General features: G+C 35.7%; 3 protein-coding genes and 1 pseudogene across 3 annotated transcripts; all 4 read right to left on the bottom strand.

The window, feature by feature from the left end:
• LOC101491544 (type IV inositol polyphosphate 5-phosphatase 9-like) overlaps window positions 1-4,413 on the bottom strand; it is a 7,767-nt pseudogene extending 3,354 nt beyond the window's left edge.
• A 3,251-nt stretch (window positions 4,414-7,664) lies between these two features.
• Window positions 7,665-8,981, bottom strand: LOC140919128 (uncharacterized). The gene is made up of 3 exons (XM_073364678.1): window positions 8,561-8,981; window positions 8,271-8,480; window positions 7,665-8,177 (listed from the first exon to the last, which is right to left on the bottom strand). Exons 1-3 carry the CDS (start codon window positions 8,672-8,674, stop codon window positions 8,073-8,075), a joined length of 429 nt encoding a protein of 142 aa, XP_073220779.1. The 5' UTR covers window positions 8,675-8,981; the 3' UTR covers window positions 7,665-8,072.
• A 4,776-nt stretch (window positions 8,982-13,757) lies between these two features.
• Window positions 13,758-15,718, bottom strand: LOC105851187 (TMV resistance protein N-like). The gene is made up of 3 exons (XM_073364633.1): window positions 15,700-15,718; window positions 15,133-15,599; window positions 13,758-13,949 (listed from the first exon to the last, which is right to left on the bottom strand). Exons 1-3 carry the CDS (start codon window positions 15,716-15,718, stop codon window positions 13,758-13,760), a joined length of 678 nt encoding a protein of 225 aa, XP_073220734.1.
• On the bottom strand, window positions 14,369-15,051 carry LOC140919010 (disease resistance protein RPP4-like). Its single transcript, XM_073364313.1, has 3 exons — window positions 15,044-15,051; window positions 14,774-14,981; window positions 14,369-14,683 (listed from the first exon to the last, which is right to left on the bottom strand). The coding sequence occupies exons 1-3, from the start codon at window positions 15,049-15,051 to the stop codon at window positions 14,369-14,371; spliced, it is 531 nt and encodes a 176-aa protein (XP_073220414.1).
• Window positions 15,719-17,820: the final 2,102 nt, after the last annotated feature.

Raw genomic sequence — 17,820 nt, 5'->3', positions numbered from 1 at the left:
GATGATTTTAGTAGGAAGCTGTGGATTTATCTCATAAAGAGGAAGGATGAGGTGTTTGAGGTGTTCAAACGATTTAAATCCATGGTTGAGCGGCAAAGCGGTCACAAACTCAAAGTTCTCAAAACTGATGGCAGAGGCGAATTTACTTCGAGAGAATTTGGGAAGTATTGTGATGATGAGGGTATAGTGCGTGAGGTTGTACCACCCTATACGCCTCAGCAAAATGACGTGGCCGAGAGAAAAAATCGGACAATTATGAACATGGTGCGTAGCATGTTGAAAGGGAAGAATTTGCCGAAAGAGCTTTGGGGAGAAGCTGTTGCTACAGCCGCCTATGTGTTGAATATGTGTCCTACAAAGAAGCTGGAAAAGGTGACTCCAGAAGAGGTATGGTCTGGATTCAAACCGAATTTGAGTCATTTGCGCGTTTTCGGTTCGGTAGCATTTCGACATATTCCGGGACAGCTTAGAAAGAAGCTTGATGACAAGAGTGAAATGATGTTTCTTGTCGGATATCATCCTACCGGAGGCTACAAGTTGTTTGATGTGAGTAGCAAGAAGATCGTAATTAGTCGAGATGTGATCGTGGATGAGATACGGCAGTTTGACAGCAGAAAAACTGCCATTACAGCTCAGGAAATCGATTTGCCAATCGATTTGGGTCGAAATCCTGGAGCTACTGGAGAAGTGTCAATCGTGCCAATCGATTTGCCAATCTATTTGGGTCGAAATCCTGGAGCTACTGGAGAAGTGTCAATCGTGCCAATCGATTTAGGTCGAAATCCTGGAGCTACTGGAGAAGTGTCAATCGTGCCAATCGATTTGCCAATCGATTTGGGTCGAAATCCTGGAGCTACTGGAGAAGTGCCAATCGTGCCAATCGATTCACCAATCGATTTTCAGCAGAAAAATCAGTCTGGGGAGGTGGAAATCGATTTCCCAATCGATTGTCAGCAGAAAAATCAGCATTCTGGAGCCTCTAGAAAGCTGGAAATCGATTTGCCAATCGATTTTCTGCAGAAAAATCTGAATTTTCAGCATGCTGAAGGTGCTGCACAGCAACCTTTCAGAACCGAAAGAGGTGAATCAAGTAGACGATCAACAAGGCGAAGATGATTGCCTCAAAGACTCCATGATTGTGAATTGTTCCAAGATAGCGAGATCAACAATGAGGGTGATCTTATTCATTTCGCTCTAATGGCCGAATCCGAACCGGTGAATACGGAGGAGGCATTAAGCGATCCAAAGTGGGTGTGTGCTATGAAGGAAGAACTGGAATCAATTGAAAGGAACAATACATGGATATTGGTTGACTTACCGAAAGATAAAAAGGCTATTGGTGTGAAATGGGTCTACAAAGTGAAAGCAAATCCGAAAGGTGAAATAATCAAGCACAAAGCTCGATTAGTTGCAAAAGGATTTCTGCAAAAAGAAGGGATAGATTTTGAGGAGGTATTCGCACCGGTAGCAAGACATGAAACCATCCAGTTAGTTGTTGCGATAGCTAATAACAACAGCTGGCCGTTATATCAAATGGACGTCAAATCGACATTTTTGAATGGTCCACTTGATGAGGAGGTCTATGTAGGACAACCACTTGGTTTTGTGATTAAAAATCAAGAGGCAAGGGTCTACAAGTTAAGGAAGGCACTCTATGCTTTGAAGCAAGCGCCAAGAGCTTGGAACAAACGCATATATGGGTTTCTTATAGACATTGGTTTCAAGAAGTGTGTATCCGAACATGGTGTTTATGTGAAGTCGGATGCAAGCGAAGGAGTAATCATACTTTGTCTTTATGTGGACGATTTATTGATTACGGGCAGCTGTGAAAGCTACATTTCAAAGTTCAAAGAAGAGCTTATGAGGGAGTTTGAAATGACGGATCTTGGCACAATGAAATACTTCTTAGGCATAGAATTCCAAAAGACAAAGTTGGGGCTGCTCATGCGTCAAAAGAGGTATGCAATGGAGATCTTGAAGAGGTGTGATATGGAGCATTGCAATGCTGCCACAACACCAGCCGAGGCACGTTTACAGCTGTCCAAGAGTGAAGATGAGCAAGATGTGGATTCTACTCAATACCGGAGATTGGTAGGATCATTGCGTTACTTGTGCAATACGCGACCAGATTTAGCATTTAGTGTCGGTATTGCAAGTAGGTTCATGGAGAGGCCAAAGGTATCACACTTGGCAGCAGTTAAGAGGATACTTAGATATGTGAAAGGTACTATTGGCTGTGGAATTTTATTTCCTGCAAGTGACATGGGCAGAAGTTGCGAATTACTCGGATACACCGACTCCAATTGGTGTGGAGATAAGGATGATCGGAAATCAACGGCCGGTTATGTTTTTATGTTCGGAGGGGTACCAATCTCTTGGTGTTCTAAAAAGGAGCCGGTGGTTGCTCTATCTTCTTGCGAGGCGGAGTATATTGCAGCCTCATTATGTGCATGTCAAGCTATGTGGCTAGTGAACTTGCTGCGTGAGCTGGACAGCAACACTGGAGGAGCTGTTTTGCTGTTGATAGACAATGTTTCAGCCATCAACCTTGCTAAGAATCCCATAGCACATGGGAGGAGCAAGCATATTGAGATGAGGTTTCACTATTTGAGGGAACTAGTGAGTTCCGGACAGTTACGTTTGGGTTATTGCAAAAGCGAAGAACAAGTTGCAGATTTGTTGACGAAAGGCGTTACGAATGAAGTTTTCAACAAACTTGTGAAGAAGCTAGGCATGAAGAATGTGAAGCATTTGAATTAAGGTGGTGTATTGGAAGTTGTAAATAATTCAAGTGTTAGTTTTTTGGGCCAAGTTAAGTGGTTCCACATTTGTACCCATATAAATAACTTTGTGTGTAATGATTTAAAACTAATGCCATTTTGAATACACATAGTGAAATTCAGTAAAATAACTCTCTTCTACAATTCTCTCTTTTCTTCATCATTTCCAAAACACCACAATTTTCACCATTGATTCACCCTCCACTCTTGATTGTGTTCCAACAACATCTTGACCAAATAGTAATGAAAATTCCTACCATCTGCCTACTTATGATGCAATGGAAATCATCAACATTTTCAACCTCTTCACAAATTTGTTCCTTTAAAGGATATATTTTCTGAGGTTCTGCTCTTTTATCTTCTTCAACTATCTTTATTGGTCTTTTATTGTTAAGCGTTTCCCAAATAAGTGAGTTCCATTTGATAGAAATTTTCTTGTTTTGAGGACCCAATATATTCATTGCATTTAGAGGTACAATTTATTGAAACCTGGTAAAACATAGAAGTTCATTATATGGAACTTTGACGGAAATAATTATTAATTAAATTTTACTAAATCTTAATTAAGTTTTGAATTAGTAGAGTGTCTTTCGTCGAAAACTAAAGCATTAAGGAAAAAATAATATTATTAAACTAGTCAATGAGTGTATGTAGCCAATAAAGAATAGACTTTGCCATCCAATCTTCCAATCAAATCTCAATCGCCCGATTAATTTAAAGGTTAGAAAATTTTAGAATTGGTTGAGTGTGTTGATATCTCAACCGTTAGTCTAACTACTCGAGCTCTTAAATTAATCTATCAATTGAGATTTGGTTGGTGAGGCAAAAGGAACTGTAGAGAATTCAATTTTAGGAGTCTAACTTCCAACAATTTAGTGTATAATTTCTTTCTTGTTTTTTAAATCTTTTTTATTTTACGACGATTTTCGAGAGAATTTCAACTCTATCTTTTAAAAATATAAAATCAAATTCTTACTACTGAAATGACACCTTATAAAACTTATGAAATATATTCTTACACATAATATAAAGTAAATTTAAATATATGATTGGTCTATGTAACTATGCAATTTTTTTATTTTAGTCTCAGTAAATTTTTTTGTTTAATTTTTATCCTTATACGTATGTTTTTAGTTGTTTTTCATCTTTACTCTTTTATTTTAATCCTTATAAAATTGATTTTTATTAGAATAAGTCCATATCCAAAAAACGTGTAATTGCAATCATGAATCATACATTTAAGCCTACAATGTAATAGAAGAAGATTTTACCCCAAAACATAGATATCTGCAGAATCATTTTGTGTGTTAAGCCAATCTTCCAACTCCAAATTCTGAGGTGGTGCAATGCCTCCAACATTCCAAGAACCAACAAAGATCCTTATTCAAAATAATAACCATTTATCAAGAGTTAATTTTGTGGCAATATATTAGACAACGCTACATAAATTTTTTTCTTCTAAAAAAATACAATTAAATATAGTCTCATACTTTTTGGTTTGATGAGAGAATTGTCTTCTTGAGTTTTCACATGCTTGATTCAAACAAGGATCAGTTTCCTGTTTAGCCTCTGACGAATTTTTGCTTAAAATCTTCCTTAGAATCTTGTTATCACTCAGCTTGAAGCACTGCATGATCTTTGGAAAAAATATATACTCATGAGGCATATTTTAAAATACAAAATAAATTAGAAGAAATTATTATTATTAACGAAGATATTAATAATTATTTTGCAATTGTTCTATATAAAATTTAAATTTTGTCTTCAAAATTATAATATTAAATTTCTATCATTAAACTGACATCTCAAAAACATATACTTATAAAATATATACTAATAACCAAAAATCACTACGCGAAAAACTGCATTTTACAGCGCTTTTTTTAATCCATTTACAGCGCTTTTTCAAAAAAAAAAAAGCGTTGTGGAATCGAGCGTTGTAAAAGATACAACAGCGCTTTTAAAAAAGCTCTATAAACATGTAAATATAACGCGCGCTTGTTATGCACATTTTACAGCGCTTTTTCAAATAAGCGCTGTAAAATGCACCCCATTATATGAGTTATGGGTCTGCTTTTAGAGCGCTTTTAAACAAAAGCGCTGTAAAATGCACACCCATTATATGAAATTATGGGTCTGCATTTTACAGCGCTTTTGTTGTACATTTTACAGCGCTTTCTCAAGAAAGCGCTGTAACATGTACACCATTATAGCGCTTTACAACAACCTTTTACAGCGCTTTTTAAAAAAAGCGCTGTAAAATGTATTTTTTTTAAACGCTGTAAATTAATTATTTGAAATGAAAAGCGCTTTTTAGCTTTTTATGGCATTTTTTTTAGAAAGCGCTTTCTTTTATCTTTGTATCCAAAATTATTTTGATCCAAAATCAGTTCACAATCAGTGCACACAATAACAAAACATATTCAAATATCATAAAGCAGTTCACACAATCAGTAGAACAGAAATCAGAACTCTATAACTTAATTAACATATATGTAACTCTGTAACTCTGTAATTTACAACCTAATTAACTACATTCAGATACATATATATAACCTAATTTACAACCTAATTAACTACATTCAGATACATATATATACATATAACCTAATTTACAACCTAAACTACATTCAGATCCATATGCATGTTCATATATTGTGTCCTATGATCATTTACATATAATAACTAACATAATATACATAATATGCACTAGCTACCATATAATATTCAGATCCCTTGCCCAACAGCAAGCTATTTCCCAGAAAATCAAATAATTTGCATGTCAAGCACATACTGACACCAGTCTTCTTTTAATTCAATCAGATCTTCCTCAGAATATGATGGACTGGAATTGTCAAAGTACTGCAATATAAAAATTAAACATATTATATTAAGTTAGTATCAAATATATAGATAATTTATATATGAAAATCATATAATGAAAATACCGTACCGTTTCTGGGATAATAGTTTTATTCTTCTCAACAATCTCCTTCACGAATCTCAATACGTAGTACCCACAGTCGATGTTGTTTGTTTGACGAAGGCACTTTATTGGGATCCATGTAATGTTATTAGACTTTTGCTTCGACACTGAAGCACCTCTTTGAGCTCGAAAAACTTTTTAAGGCACTATCGAATGAATAAATGTGATTATTATAGCATGAACAAACACATTATATATATATATATATATATATATATTGAGATCCATGTAATGTTATTAGACTTCTGCTTCGACACTTTAGCACCTCTTTGAGCTCGATAAACTTTTAAGGCACTATCGAATGAATAAATGTGATTATTAGAGCATGAATATTTATATATATATATAAATATATATATGTAAGAAATAAATGAATATTACTTACGTGTCGAGCATATTCTTTATTCCGGGGTGATTGGTGTAATCGCCGTGCACGGGATCCAAATAGTATATCACTTCAGAGACCGCATTGATTGCAAATAGCACCCAATGTGCCCTACAACAACAAAAAATTGGTTAAGCAATTTTGTTTATAGACAACTAATAAATTAAATTCTCATCAATTAAAAAAGATAAAATTACGTACCCTGAATTATATGGTGCCAAGAACAATTTATCACTTTCTTTATTTCTTAAAAACATATCTACAATGTAGTGTTTTACATTGTCTGGATCGAGTTTGAACATCGACATCTTATGCGGAGACAAGAATGAGTATTTATTTGACAGTTTCCTCGTGCACACGACCTTCTCGTACAAAAACCTTCAATGAAAATTTTAAACTAGATTAATTACCAATACATTTAATTAATTACAAATAAATGCAATTAAAAGTATTTTTTACCTTATGTACAAGCTGATTACAGTAACACTCAGCTCCTTATGTTCGAGAAGATCGTACATTTGCTCCTTTTCGAGGTATTCAATATACTCATCTCCAAAGATGTCTTTATTCATTTGTACGATGGGCGAATCGTTGCTGCTGCCCATGTTCCTTTTTATTTGGATGTCAAGACACGCCCCGTATTTACCAAGGCGTGGCTGACTTTTATTAGGAGCAGCAGCAGCAGCGACCGATTTTCCCCGATCTAGATTTTTTGTTGCTGCAAGTTTTGCAGCTTTATTACCCTCCAGCCTTTGTAGTTTGGCAGCCCTATTAACCTCCAATTTTTGAGGTTTGCTGCCTTTTTTTGGCTGTAGGGGTGGTTTATTTATTTGGACCTACAAAAATGAGGTAAAATGTTAGTTTATTGAATCTGAAAAAATAAAAAACCTTAGGCAATAAATGTGACAAACCTTTTCGGGAGATGTAACTGATTTGTCCTTGGGAATCTTTTTTTCGAGGGCAACAAGGTGTGTGGGCCATGCCACGTAACTGCCAATAGCGTCGCTTAAGAACTTCATATCTCCATCGTTGTCCGGTATGGGCAACGGTGCAGTTGGTTCGAAAGCAACCGTAGGCGATACTTTGACATGGCCCGCGGGGATCGGAATATTGTGCAATACTTCTCCCGAAGTATTGTGCAATATTCCTTTTCCCACCTTCCGTTGAGTCGGCGAGGACAAGTATAGGACACATGTAGTGACACCCTACATCAATAGTTAAAACATAAGTACAGTTAATATATAAGTTTGTTTAATACATAAGTAATTACATAAGCAAGTAAGTAGTAAGTAATTAATTACCTCGGGAATACTCTTCAAACCGACGTTGCAACTCCCGGTTTCACTCTCCATTTGTATTTCAGGTTGGAGCTGAACCGGAAGTTGCTTGTCTTTATTCGTATTCACCAAGAGTGCCACTTGCTCCGATAAGATTCTGAGCTTCTCTAATACTTCCTCGTTGGAAGGTTTTTGGCGCTTCTCTTGAGGAAAAAAGCTTTTGGGAGTTACGCCAAATCCTTTCCCCCTCACTCGACCGGAATACTCAGGGACATTAAACACTTTCCCAAGAATGTCCCTGCACGTATCCTTGTTGCCCTCTTGAGTTTCAGAACTTTGTTCAATAGTTTCCTAAAATACATGTAACATTAAAAAGATAAGTTCAATAGCATTTTTAAAATACAATATTAAAAAATATTAAAGTGATAATATACTTACACAAAGTTCTACAACTTTCTTGACATTTTCATTATCAACCACTCCTTCTTTATTAACACGCGCTTCCTTCCACAATATATGACGACCCAAGGGTTGATCGGCTTGGGTGTCTTTTCTCTATTCGTTAAAATCATAAACAAAATAATACAAATTAGTTACACACTATAGTTTATAATACAAATTACTTCATTATATAAAAGTGATGTTTAATTACTTACAATTTGTTGTTCAAGGCGTGCATATCCCATACGTGATTTCTTGTATGGGTGTTTTGGGTTGCTTGCCCGTTCGCGATTTGCCGTACTAATATTCTATATAAAAAAAAAATTGCAATTGTGTAAAAATTTAAAATACGCTACGAATATGAATAATAAAACACAAATGCTAATAAATTAATAACTTACGACAAACGCCGGGTCAGAACGTTTGGAAACAAATGCACTCCATTCATCCTTTGATATATAATGTTGATATATCTTTGGAGGTTCAGCATTTGTGTTTCCTTCTCTATCTTTTAGATAGAAATTTGAGAGATGGGATCTAAATCCACGATGGATTTTCCCAGCAACTCTCAAAACATATGACTTTCGTTCCTCATCAAGAACAAAAGTGGTCTGCAATGAAAACAATCATAAGTAATGTATTTTACAGAAAAAACATTATAAATGACAAAAGAGTAGATCAAAATATTTACTTGAATGTCATTCCAGATGATATCTTTGGCATCCTTCAACGCCTTATCTCTCCAGTTGTCTATTGTTATTGGGACATTTTGACGAACAACAGCCCCAATGTAGCTTACAAACATGGAGCTGTTGGGGTCAACTGGCTGACCACTCTCGTTCCAGCCAACCTAATAAACTCATATAGTAAGTACATGCCCTAAACCCTAAAAAAAGATAAAAATCACACAGCAAACAAAGTATAGTATACCTCAAATTTAATCCCACTACTCCTTGCTTTAATCACCTTTTGCATTATAGTTGCACCACGTTTGACTTCTTTTTCATAAGTCTTGGAGGTGCCAACTTCTTCATTTTGAACTTCTATATCTTTGTTTGTATCCATTTAACTACAACAAGTTCAACATGCAGTTTAGTATAACATCAACAAGCTCAACATGGATCATGCATTATTATAAACAAGCTCAACATGTATCAGTATATCTTAAACAAGCTCAACATGCATTTTAATGATTACAAAAAATTTATAACATCAATACCTGAATAATGGTTCGAAGAAAGATGAAATGTGAAGAAAAGAGGGAACGCAGAAAGTTCACAGAAATATGGTTCAAAGAAATAGGATATTGAAGAAATACGTAATGAGGGTTACGTATTTCAATAAAAATATATTGTGTGAAATGGAAGAGATGATCTTGGATGGAAATAAGGTTCGAAATGAAGGAGATGAACGTGGAAATAAGGTTCGTAATGGACGGGATGATAGGGTTTGCAAAAGAAGAGAAGAACGATGAAGGTTGAGATGATAGTGAAGTTTACGTAATGAAGAGGAAACTGAAGAGGTAACTGTTATATATACGTAACCCTTTTACAACGCTTTTTATAAGCCTTTTACAGCGCTTCTTTGCAAAGCGCTCTAAAAGGCGTCTTTATTTAAATTCCTCATTGTTTTATTATGTTATATATAAAACCCGTTTACAGCGCTTGTTCAAATAAGCGTTGTAAAAGGTCTCTTTATTTTATTTTTAAAACAGTATTTTACAGCGTTTATGTGGAAAAGCGCTGTAATAGACCTCCTTGTTTTATTATGTTATATGAATGTATTTTTTAAAGCCTTTTACATCGCTTTCTTAAAAAAGCGCTGTAAAAGGCCTTATTGTTTTTGTGTTTTGTTATGTTATTTTTTAAACAAGCTCAACATGCAAAACCCACATAGTAGTAACTGGTCACCACCAAAATCCCTTCCTCTTCACCAAACTCTTCTCCTTTTATGCATCTTCTTCACAAACATCAAAGCTTACTCTTTCACAATTCAATCTCCACCCTTTTTGGGGATTCCCATGATGCGTACAAGGTGTTTGAAGAAATGGGGTTAATGTCTGATGTTTTTTGGATTCCCATGATGCGTACAAGGTGTTTGAAGAAATGGGGTTAATGTCTGATGTTTTTTGGATTCCCATGATGCGTACAAGGTATGCGTACAAGGTGTTTGAAGAAAATCCTGTTAGAGATAGTCATGTTAGGTGTCTGATAATTATTATTAATAAAGCTTTTTACAGCGCTTTTTCAAATAAGCGCTGTAAAATGTCATTTTTACTTATTTTCAAAAGGGTCTTTTACAGCGCTTTTTATAAAAAGCGCTGTAAAAGACCTCTTTGAAAATAAGTAAAAATGACATTTTACAGCGCTTATTTGAAAAAGCGCTGTAAAAAGCTTTATTAACGAATTGGCACTTAATTTACATTATATAAGTGACATTAGTAGCAAACTGTGAGATGTTATAACTAGGATCCCAATATGCTGGTATGTATGGTTTGATTCCAAAAGCTTCTGATATGAAATCTGTTGCTATTCTGCCATATTAGTATAAAACACTCAATTCAAATAACATGCATATTTATCAGAATAATTCAAATTACATGCATATTTATCACAATAATTCAGATTACATGCATGGCTTATATAAAACAATTAAACATATACATTAAGATGCCCTTCTTCTTTTCCTGGTGACATTCACATTTGTTTGTCCATTTACAATACGAAACGATGGATTAATCCAAATTCCCTCATCATGATCATCTCTAAGATATAAACCATCATCAGTTGAATCAATTTCATGTGGTTGTTGTGATGTTGCAAATAAAAGATCATTACCAACATCTTCATCATTATTGTTATCATCACTTATTTTATTGGTCGATAGGACAACAGACCATTTATCATTAGAAGGATCAGTGACATAAAACACTTGTTGAGCTTGCGACGCTAAAATAAAAGGCTCGTCTTTGTATCCCACCCTATTAAAATCGACAAGCAAGAATCCTGACTCATCAATCCGAACGCCATTATTATTATCGACCCACTTGCAACCAAATATGGGAACACGAAACATTGTGTAGTCTAACTCCCATATGCGCTCGATAACCCCAAAATATGATAGATTTGCATATATTGGGTTTTTGTCTTTTGCACTTGAGACATGCATCGCTTCAGCTACGAGAGTGACTCCACTATTTTGCATAGTGGTCTGATCATCTTGTTCTTTGGTATAAAATGTGTAGCCGTTAATAACATAACCAGTGTAAGAAAAGACATGTAAGCTCGGACCATTTGCTAGCCACCTCAATCTATTTGAAATTGATCCGGGGTCTATATCAAATTTTGACATTATGTGATTTTTTAACCATGTTACAAAACTTCGATTGTGCTCTCGAGTTATCCAATTTTGATTCCTATTCATGTTCAAACGAGATAACTGATCAATGTGTATTGTAACATACGGTTGAACCTCATCATCATTGTGCAGAACATACAATTGTGCCTGCTCCCATTCTGTCCTTGATATAGTCAGTAGTCTCCTTCCAGTTATCCCTTCTCCTGATAGTCTTCCCGAATGACGAGACATGGGAAGCCCTATGGATTCAACATTGGACAGATATTCAGTACAAAATTCAGCAGCCTCTTCAACAATGTATCGTTCAGCAATACAACCTTCTGGTCGACTTCTACTTTTTACGTACCCTTTTAATATTTTCATATATCGTTCTATCGGATACATCCATCTCATATAAGCTGGCCCACAAAGTTGTGTCTCCTTAACCAGATGAACAGTAAGGTGAACCATTATATCAAAAAACGATGGTGGGAAATACATTTCAAGCTCACACAAAGTAACAACAATTTCCCTCTGCAATGTCGGTAATTTCTGAGGGTCGATCACTTTACTACAAATTTCCCTGAAGAAGAAACATAATCTAGTTAAGGCTAGTCGAACTTTTTCAGGTAAAATGGAACGTATACCTATTGGTAGCAAATGCTCCATTATAATATGACAATCATGGGTCTTCAAACCTTTTAACTTGAGGTCTTTCATACAAACCAAATTTTTAATGTTCGAAGAGTATCCTTCTGGAACTTTAACTTCGTGTAGAAATTTACATAAAACAATTTTTTCCTTTCTAGATAGAGTATGAGCGGCTGGAGGTAGATATGTGCGATTTCCTTTCTTTACTGGAGCCAGTTCATTTCTTATTCCCATATCGACCAAGTCCAATCTTGCATTGACGCCATCTTTAGACTTTCCTGGAACATTGAGTAACGTACCAATAACACTTTCAAATACATTTTTTTCAATATGCATCACATCGAGGAAATGTCTTACATACAATGACTTCCAATATGGCAATTCAAAGAAAATTGACTTTTTCTTCCACCCAGTTTTCACCAGCTCTCCCGCAAAAGGTTTGCCAAATTTATTGGTCAAACCTTGTACTTTTTCAAGTATTTGATATCCAGTCGGTGCTAAAGGAGCTTTACCTTCCTCTGATTTTCCATTGAATGCATTTCTCCACCCACGATACTGATGACTATAAGGTAAAAATCTACGATGTCCAAGAAACACATTCTTCTTACAATGTTTCAACCGCATCCAATTTGTACTCTCTTCACATATAGGACATGCACACTGACCTTTAATGCTATATCCTGATAAATTACCATATGCTGGAAAATCATTAATTGTGCCGAACAACATAGCCCTCAAATTGAAACACTTTTTCCTATACCCATCATAAACTTCCACACCTGTCTCCCACAGAATTTTTAAATCTTCAATTAAAGGAGTCAAGTATACGTCGATATCATTCCCCGGTTGTTTGGGTCCAGAAATTAACAGAGACAACATCATAAACTTACGCTTCATACATAACCATGGAGGTAGGTTATATATTACCAAAATCACAGGCCACGTGCTATGTGAGATGCTTTGAAGACCATGTGGATTCATTCCATCAGTAGAAAGTGCAAGTCTTAGATTTCTTGACTCTATCCCGAATTCAGGATACTCGTGATCAATTTTTGCCCATTGTGGGGAATCTGCAGGGTGTCGAAACATTCCATCTCTAATTCTTTCATCTGCATGCCATGTCAAGTGTTTTGAATCTTCTTCACTGCGATACATGCGCCTAAATCTTGGTATTATAGGAAAATACCACACGACTTTTGCTGGAGTAGATTCTTTCTTCTTATATCGAGAGACATTGCATTTCGGACACGCCTTAAGTAGTTCATATTCGTTTCGAAATAAAATGCAATCGTTAGGACACGCATGAATCCTTTCGTAACTCATTCCAATAGAACACAAAATCCGTTTAGCCTCGTAGGTTCGACTGGGAAGTTCATTATCATCTGGCAACATATCTTTTATGAGTGTTAATAATTCCGTAAAGCTTTTATCAGACCATCCATTACTCGCTTTTAAGTTGTACAACTTTAATATCGCTGACAGTCTTGTGAATTTAGTACAACCATTATATAATTCTTTCTCTGCATCACTCAACAAACTTTCAAACATTTTAGGACAATCTCAAAGATCTTCTTCAACTGCTTTTGCGATCTCATCAATTCGGTCCGGCTCATATGTATCTGTATCGAAGTCAGTTGAAGCATACGTCGAACTATTCTCAAAATTAATGTTTCCTTTTTTTTTTCTCACCATGTCTTATCCAACATGTGTAGCTTTGATCAATTCCATTACATACTAGATGTCCTTCTAATTCATCTTCTCTAACACATTTTCCAAAACAACATTTTAAACAAGGACAAACTACTCTATTTGGATCTTTTGCATTCTTCACTACAAACTCAACAAACTCCTTCACTCCAATTTCATACTCTTTTGACAATCGATTGGCTAACATCCATTTCCTATCCATATTCAACGGGCGGATAAATGCATCCATATTCCTTCTTAGTAGATACGAAAATTGCAAATGAAGGAATCCTGTTACAAAACCAAAAAGATATCCCTCCTTTGCTTTGGTGCTCAAACCAATTTGGAATCATCTCATCTCCTATCGACAGAAAACAAACAGCGGTTTCTCCGGCTTCATGCAGTTGCTGTCAGTTGTTGAGCATTAAGGTTGAATCCAAAAAGTAAAAAAAATAATGAAGAAAATATTAAATTTCAAATGATAAAATAAATAATTATATACAATTATTTAACTAATCTAACAAAATTTCATGTAAGTACAACTATCTTGTGACTACTTTAAATCATATCTAACTGCATTTAAAAATAATATATGTTAGTTTCTAAATAACGAAATTAATATTGAATCAAATACTTATGTAAGAAAGAAACAACAGTACGTACCTGATTTAGTAGCATGCTTTTAGTCGAGGGTTTTAATGATTTGCCCCATTTTGCTGTAATATATTTTAGATTTGGAGGAATCCCTCTAATTTCCTCAAGGGATTCGCAACTATACAATTCAAGTTTTCGTAGAAAGCGGCATTCTTGAAGGCTCTTACAACCACTAATTCTGGAAAATGAATTCTATATATTCCATCTTGTCCAATATTTCTGGAAAATTCAAGAGACTCTTACAACCACTAATTCCTAGTTTTTTAAGAGAAGTCAACTTCAAGGGTGGAAAACTCATGATCTTGTCACAATCCTTAGCATTCAAGACTTTAAGTTTACTTAAAAATCCAATCGAATTGTGAATTGTAATTAAATTTTTACAATATTTGAATGAAATTTTTTCTAAATTTGGAAGAGAGGAGACGTCTGGTATGTCTGTTAAGTATTTACAACGGTTAAATTTCAAAATTTTCATATCTATGAAGATCTGCATAAACAAAAGAACGGAAATTAAAGGAATAATCTCAATGTTATTTTATAGATTTACATGATTAGAAAATGAATTTATTTCACTTACCTTGTTGAATAAGTTAGATGGTATACACTCTGAATGATATGTTTGCCATTTAAATACTCTCAAATCACGTGGCAAATGCATTGAGCCTTTGGAAAAAGAACCACTCTTAATGATAAGTGTTTTGAGATTTTTCATCTTCTCGAAGGCTTTTCCATTCAAATCTATAACAACTTTAGTTGAGGGGCGGTCCAAATGTATAATTTGAATACTTTTGGATCCCTTTTAACACCAAGAAAACAAATCAACCACTATAAGATAAGATACTATGACCTGAGCATATATAAATAAAAATCAAGGTTGAATATTAAAAACAAATATTTCAAATATATATTATATATATATATATGAGTCTTACTTACCGTATTTTCTGTTAAAACATGAACAATATCTTTGTAGAACCACAACCTACTGCATTCTCCAAGCTCTATGACTGATTCTTTTCGGACAATTTCTTTTCCCATCATCTCAATCAAGTTATGTAATGTCACATATTTGACCTCATTAATCTTAATAAGAGATTTATCAACTAACAGTCCAATTTGATATTTCATGCAAAGACCATGATGAGCAGATAATATATTTTCAACCTCTTTCAAGCAATATCCTTTGAAGCAACATGCAATGTCAAGAAAAACATTTTGATGTAATTCACTTAAATTATTATAGCTTACTAAAAGTATCTCTTGGATATCTTTATTTGGAATCCTTTCATACTCATCTAGTAAAGATTTCCATTCTTGTATATCTTTTCCATACAAATTGGAACCCACTACTTCTAAAGCCAATTGAAGGCCAGAAGCATAAGTTACCACACGATTTAAAATATCTTCATATCTTTATATTGCTTATTTTTTCCAGATTCGCAAGCAGCTGAGTAGGAATCTATTATTTGATTCAAGTCTCAACAAACTTCTTTTTTGGTAGGCCTCTTTGATCGAGGACCATTTTTGCAACATTTGTTGAGTCTACGTAATTGCAGCTATTTTGGAGTCTAGAAAGTCTGTTTAGTTTTTTTTTTAGAAGTGTATCAAGCAATTTGATTATGTTATTTGAATTATGACTGGATTGAAAGTTGAACAGGGATTTTACAAAATTTGGGAATGTTGAAGTTACAGAGGATACTCTTTCGAAATTTCGAGAAAAAGCATATATATATTTTTAAACGGTTAAAGAGCGATTTAGTTGTTTAATTGTTAAGTCAATCGATAGGCTTGCCAGGCTAGGAGTATACCTTGTGCGCCGGTCACAACATTAAATTTTGGGTCGTGACAAAGTTGGTATCAGAGCCCGGTCGTAGGTCCTAATAGCTGCAAACATAGAGTGATAATAAATTCTTGTCAGTAAATTGTGTACCCGGGCACAAATTACTTGCAAGGGTTATTAGCACTCTATGAGAGTCTCATCTGTTGTCTAAATATGAGTTTAAATTCATCATCACTATCTCTCCACAATGTCTTGTCGTCTTATTTAATCTTTGATCAATGTTCTTTGAATAGGTGAGAATGCCACCCAAGACTAGGAATCCTACTATAAGGGAAATTGTTGATGAATCAATTTCTCAAGCTCAAGGAGTTCGTCAATGAGGTCGTGTTTCAGTTCGTGCTAATGTTGGCGGACGTGGTTTGATTGCTGATGTTGAAGTACCTAGGAGGAGGCGCGGAAATCCAGCCATGGAAGAGTTTGCTGCTGGTCTGCAGGGATAACAACAGGTTGTGCAACAACTTGTTGGGGTTGTCGTCGGACAAAAACAGGAGGGTGATCAAAGGAATGAAAATGTCAATGGTCAACAAGAGGTTAGACAAGTTGAGCATCAGACAACTGCTGCAACGAGGGGTATTGAGGTTACTTTACCAGACTTCATGAAGCTTAAACCCCCTAATTTTTCTGGGTCTAGTGCGATAGATGATCCACAACAATTCGTTGACAGTCTAGAACGGCTTTGGAGAGCATTGGGTTGTTCTGAGGTAAGAGCAGTAGAACTGACATCATTTCAGCTAATGGGCGTGGCACGTGATTGGTTTGATATAGTGTCACGTGGTAGGCAAGTGGGGTCACCTCTGTTAGCATGGAGAGAGTTCTCTCAGTTGTTCATGGCTCGTTTTCTTCCAGAGAGTGTTAGATATGGATTAGCTCATGAGTTTGAGCGATTGGAGAAAACGGAGGGTATGACAGTTTTAGAGTACAGTGCTCGTTTTACACAGCTCTCTAGACATGCTCCTTATCCTATCACTGAAGAGATGCGTGTTAAGAGGTTCATTAGAGGATTGAAGGATTATTTATTTAGATCTATGGTTGGGTCGAATTGTTCTACTTTTGCTGAGGTTTTGAGTTTGGCCCTTTTGATTGAGCAACGACAGAAGGAAAAAGGAGGCAATAGACAAGATTCACATAAGAAGCAAAGGATTGAAGGATCTTACAGTAACTATTCAAACCGCGGTGGTGGATCTATGTTTGGTTATCAGGGGCAACAAGGACTCATGTCTCAAAGGGGTGGTCATAGTGGGCAGTCTTTTGGGACAGCGCAGATTCGTAGATCAGATTCTGGAGCAGCATCACAATCCATTTTCCCTCAGAGACATTCTGGTGTTTCAGCTACACGATGTTCTACTTGTGGTAGGTTTCACTTCGGGAATTGTTCTAGAGATGGTAATGCTAAGGTGTGCTACCATTGTGGCCAAATAGGTCACATCAAGAGGGATTGTCCTATAGACACGACACATCCATCCTCTAGTTATGCATCAGCACCAACAACTTTGGCATCTTCTCAGACTCATTCTGCATCTGTGCGTCAGAGTGGAAATTCTTATGTCAAGGGTTCAGGAACATTTCAGCAGCGAGGTAGATGATTTGGTGGTAGAGGTATGCTATCAACAGGAAGAGGTCAGGCTCGAGTGTTTGCTTTGACTCATCAGGATGCTCAGACATCCAATGCAGTAGTTACAAGTATACTTTCTATATGTTCTAGAGATGCTCATGTTTTGTTTGATCCTGGAGCTACACATTCTTTTGTATCCTCGTGGTTTGCTACTCGTCTTGGTAAATGTTCA

This window comes from Cicer arietinum, chromosome 8, assembly GCF_000331145.2.
Source record: "Cicer arietinum cultivar CDC Frontier isolate Library 1 chromosome 8, Cicar.CDCFrontier_v2.0, whole genome shotgun sequence".
In the NCBI taxonomy this organism is placed as follows: Eukaryota; Viridiplantae; Streptophyta; class Magnoliopsida; order Fabales; family Fabaceae; genus Cicer; species Cicer arietinum.
This window is presented reverse-complemented; position numbering and strand designations above follow the sequence as displayed.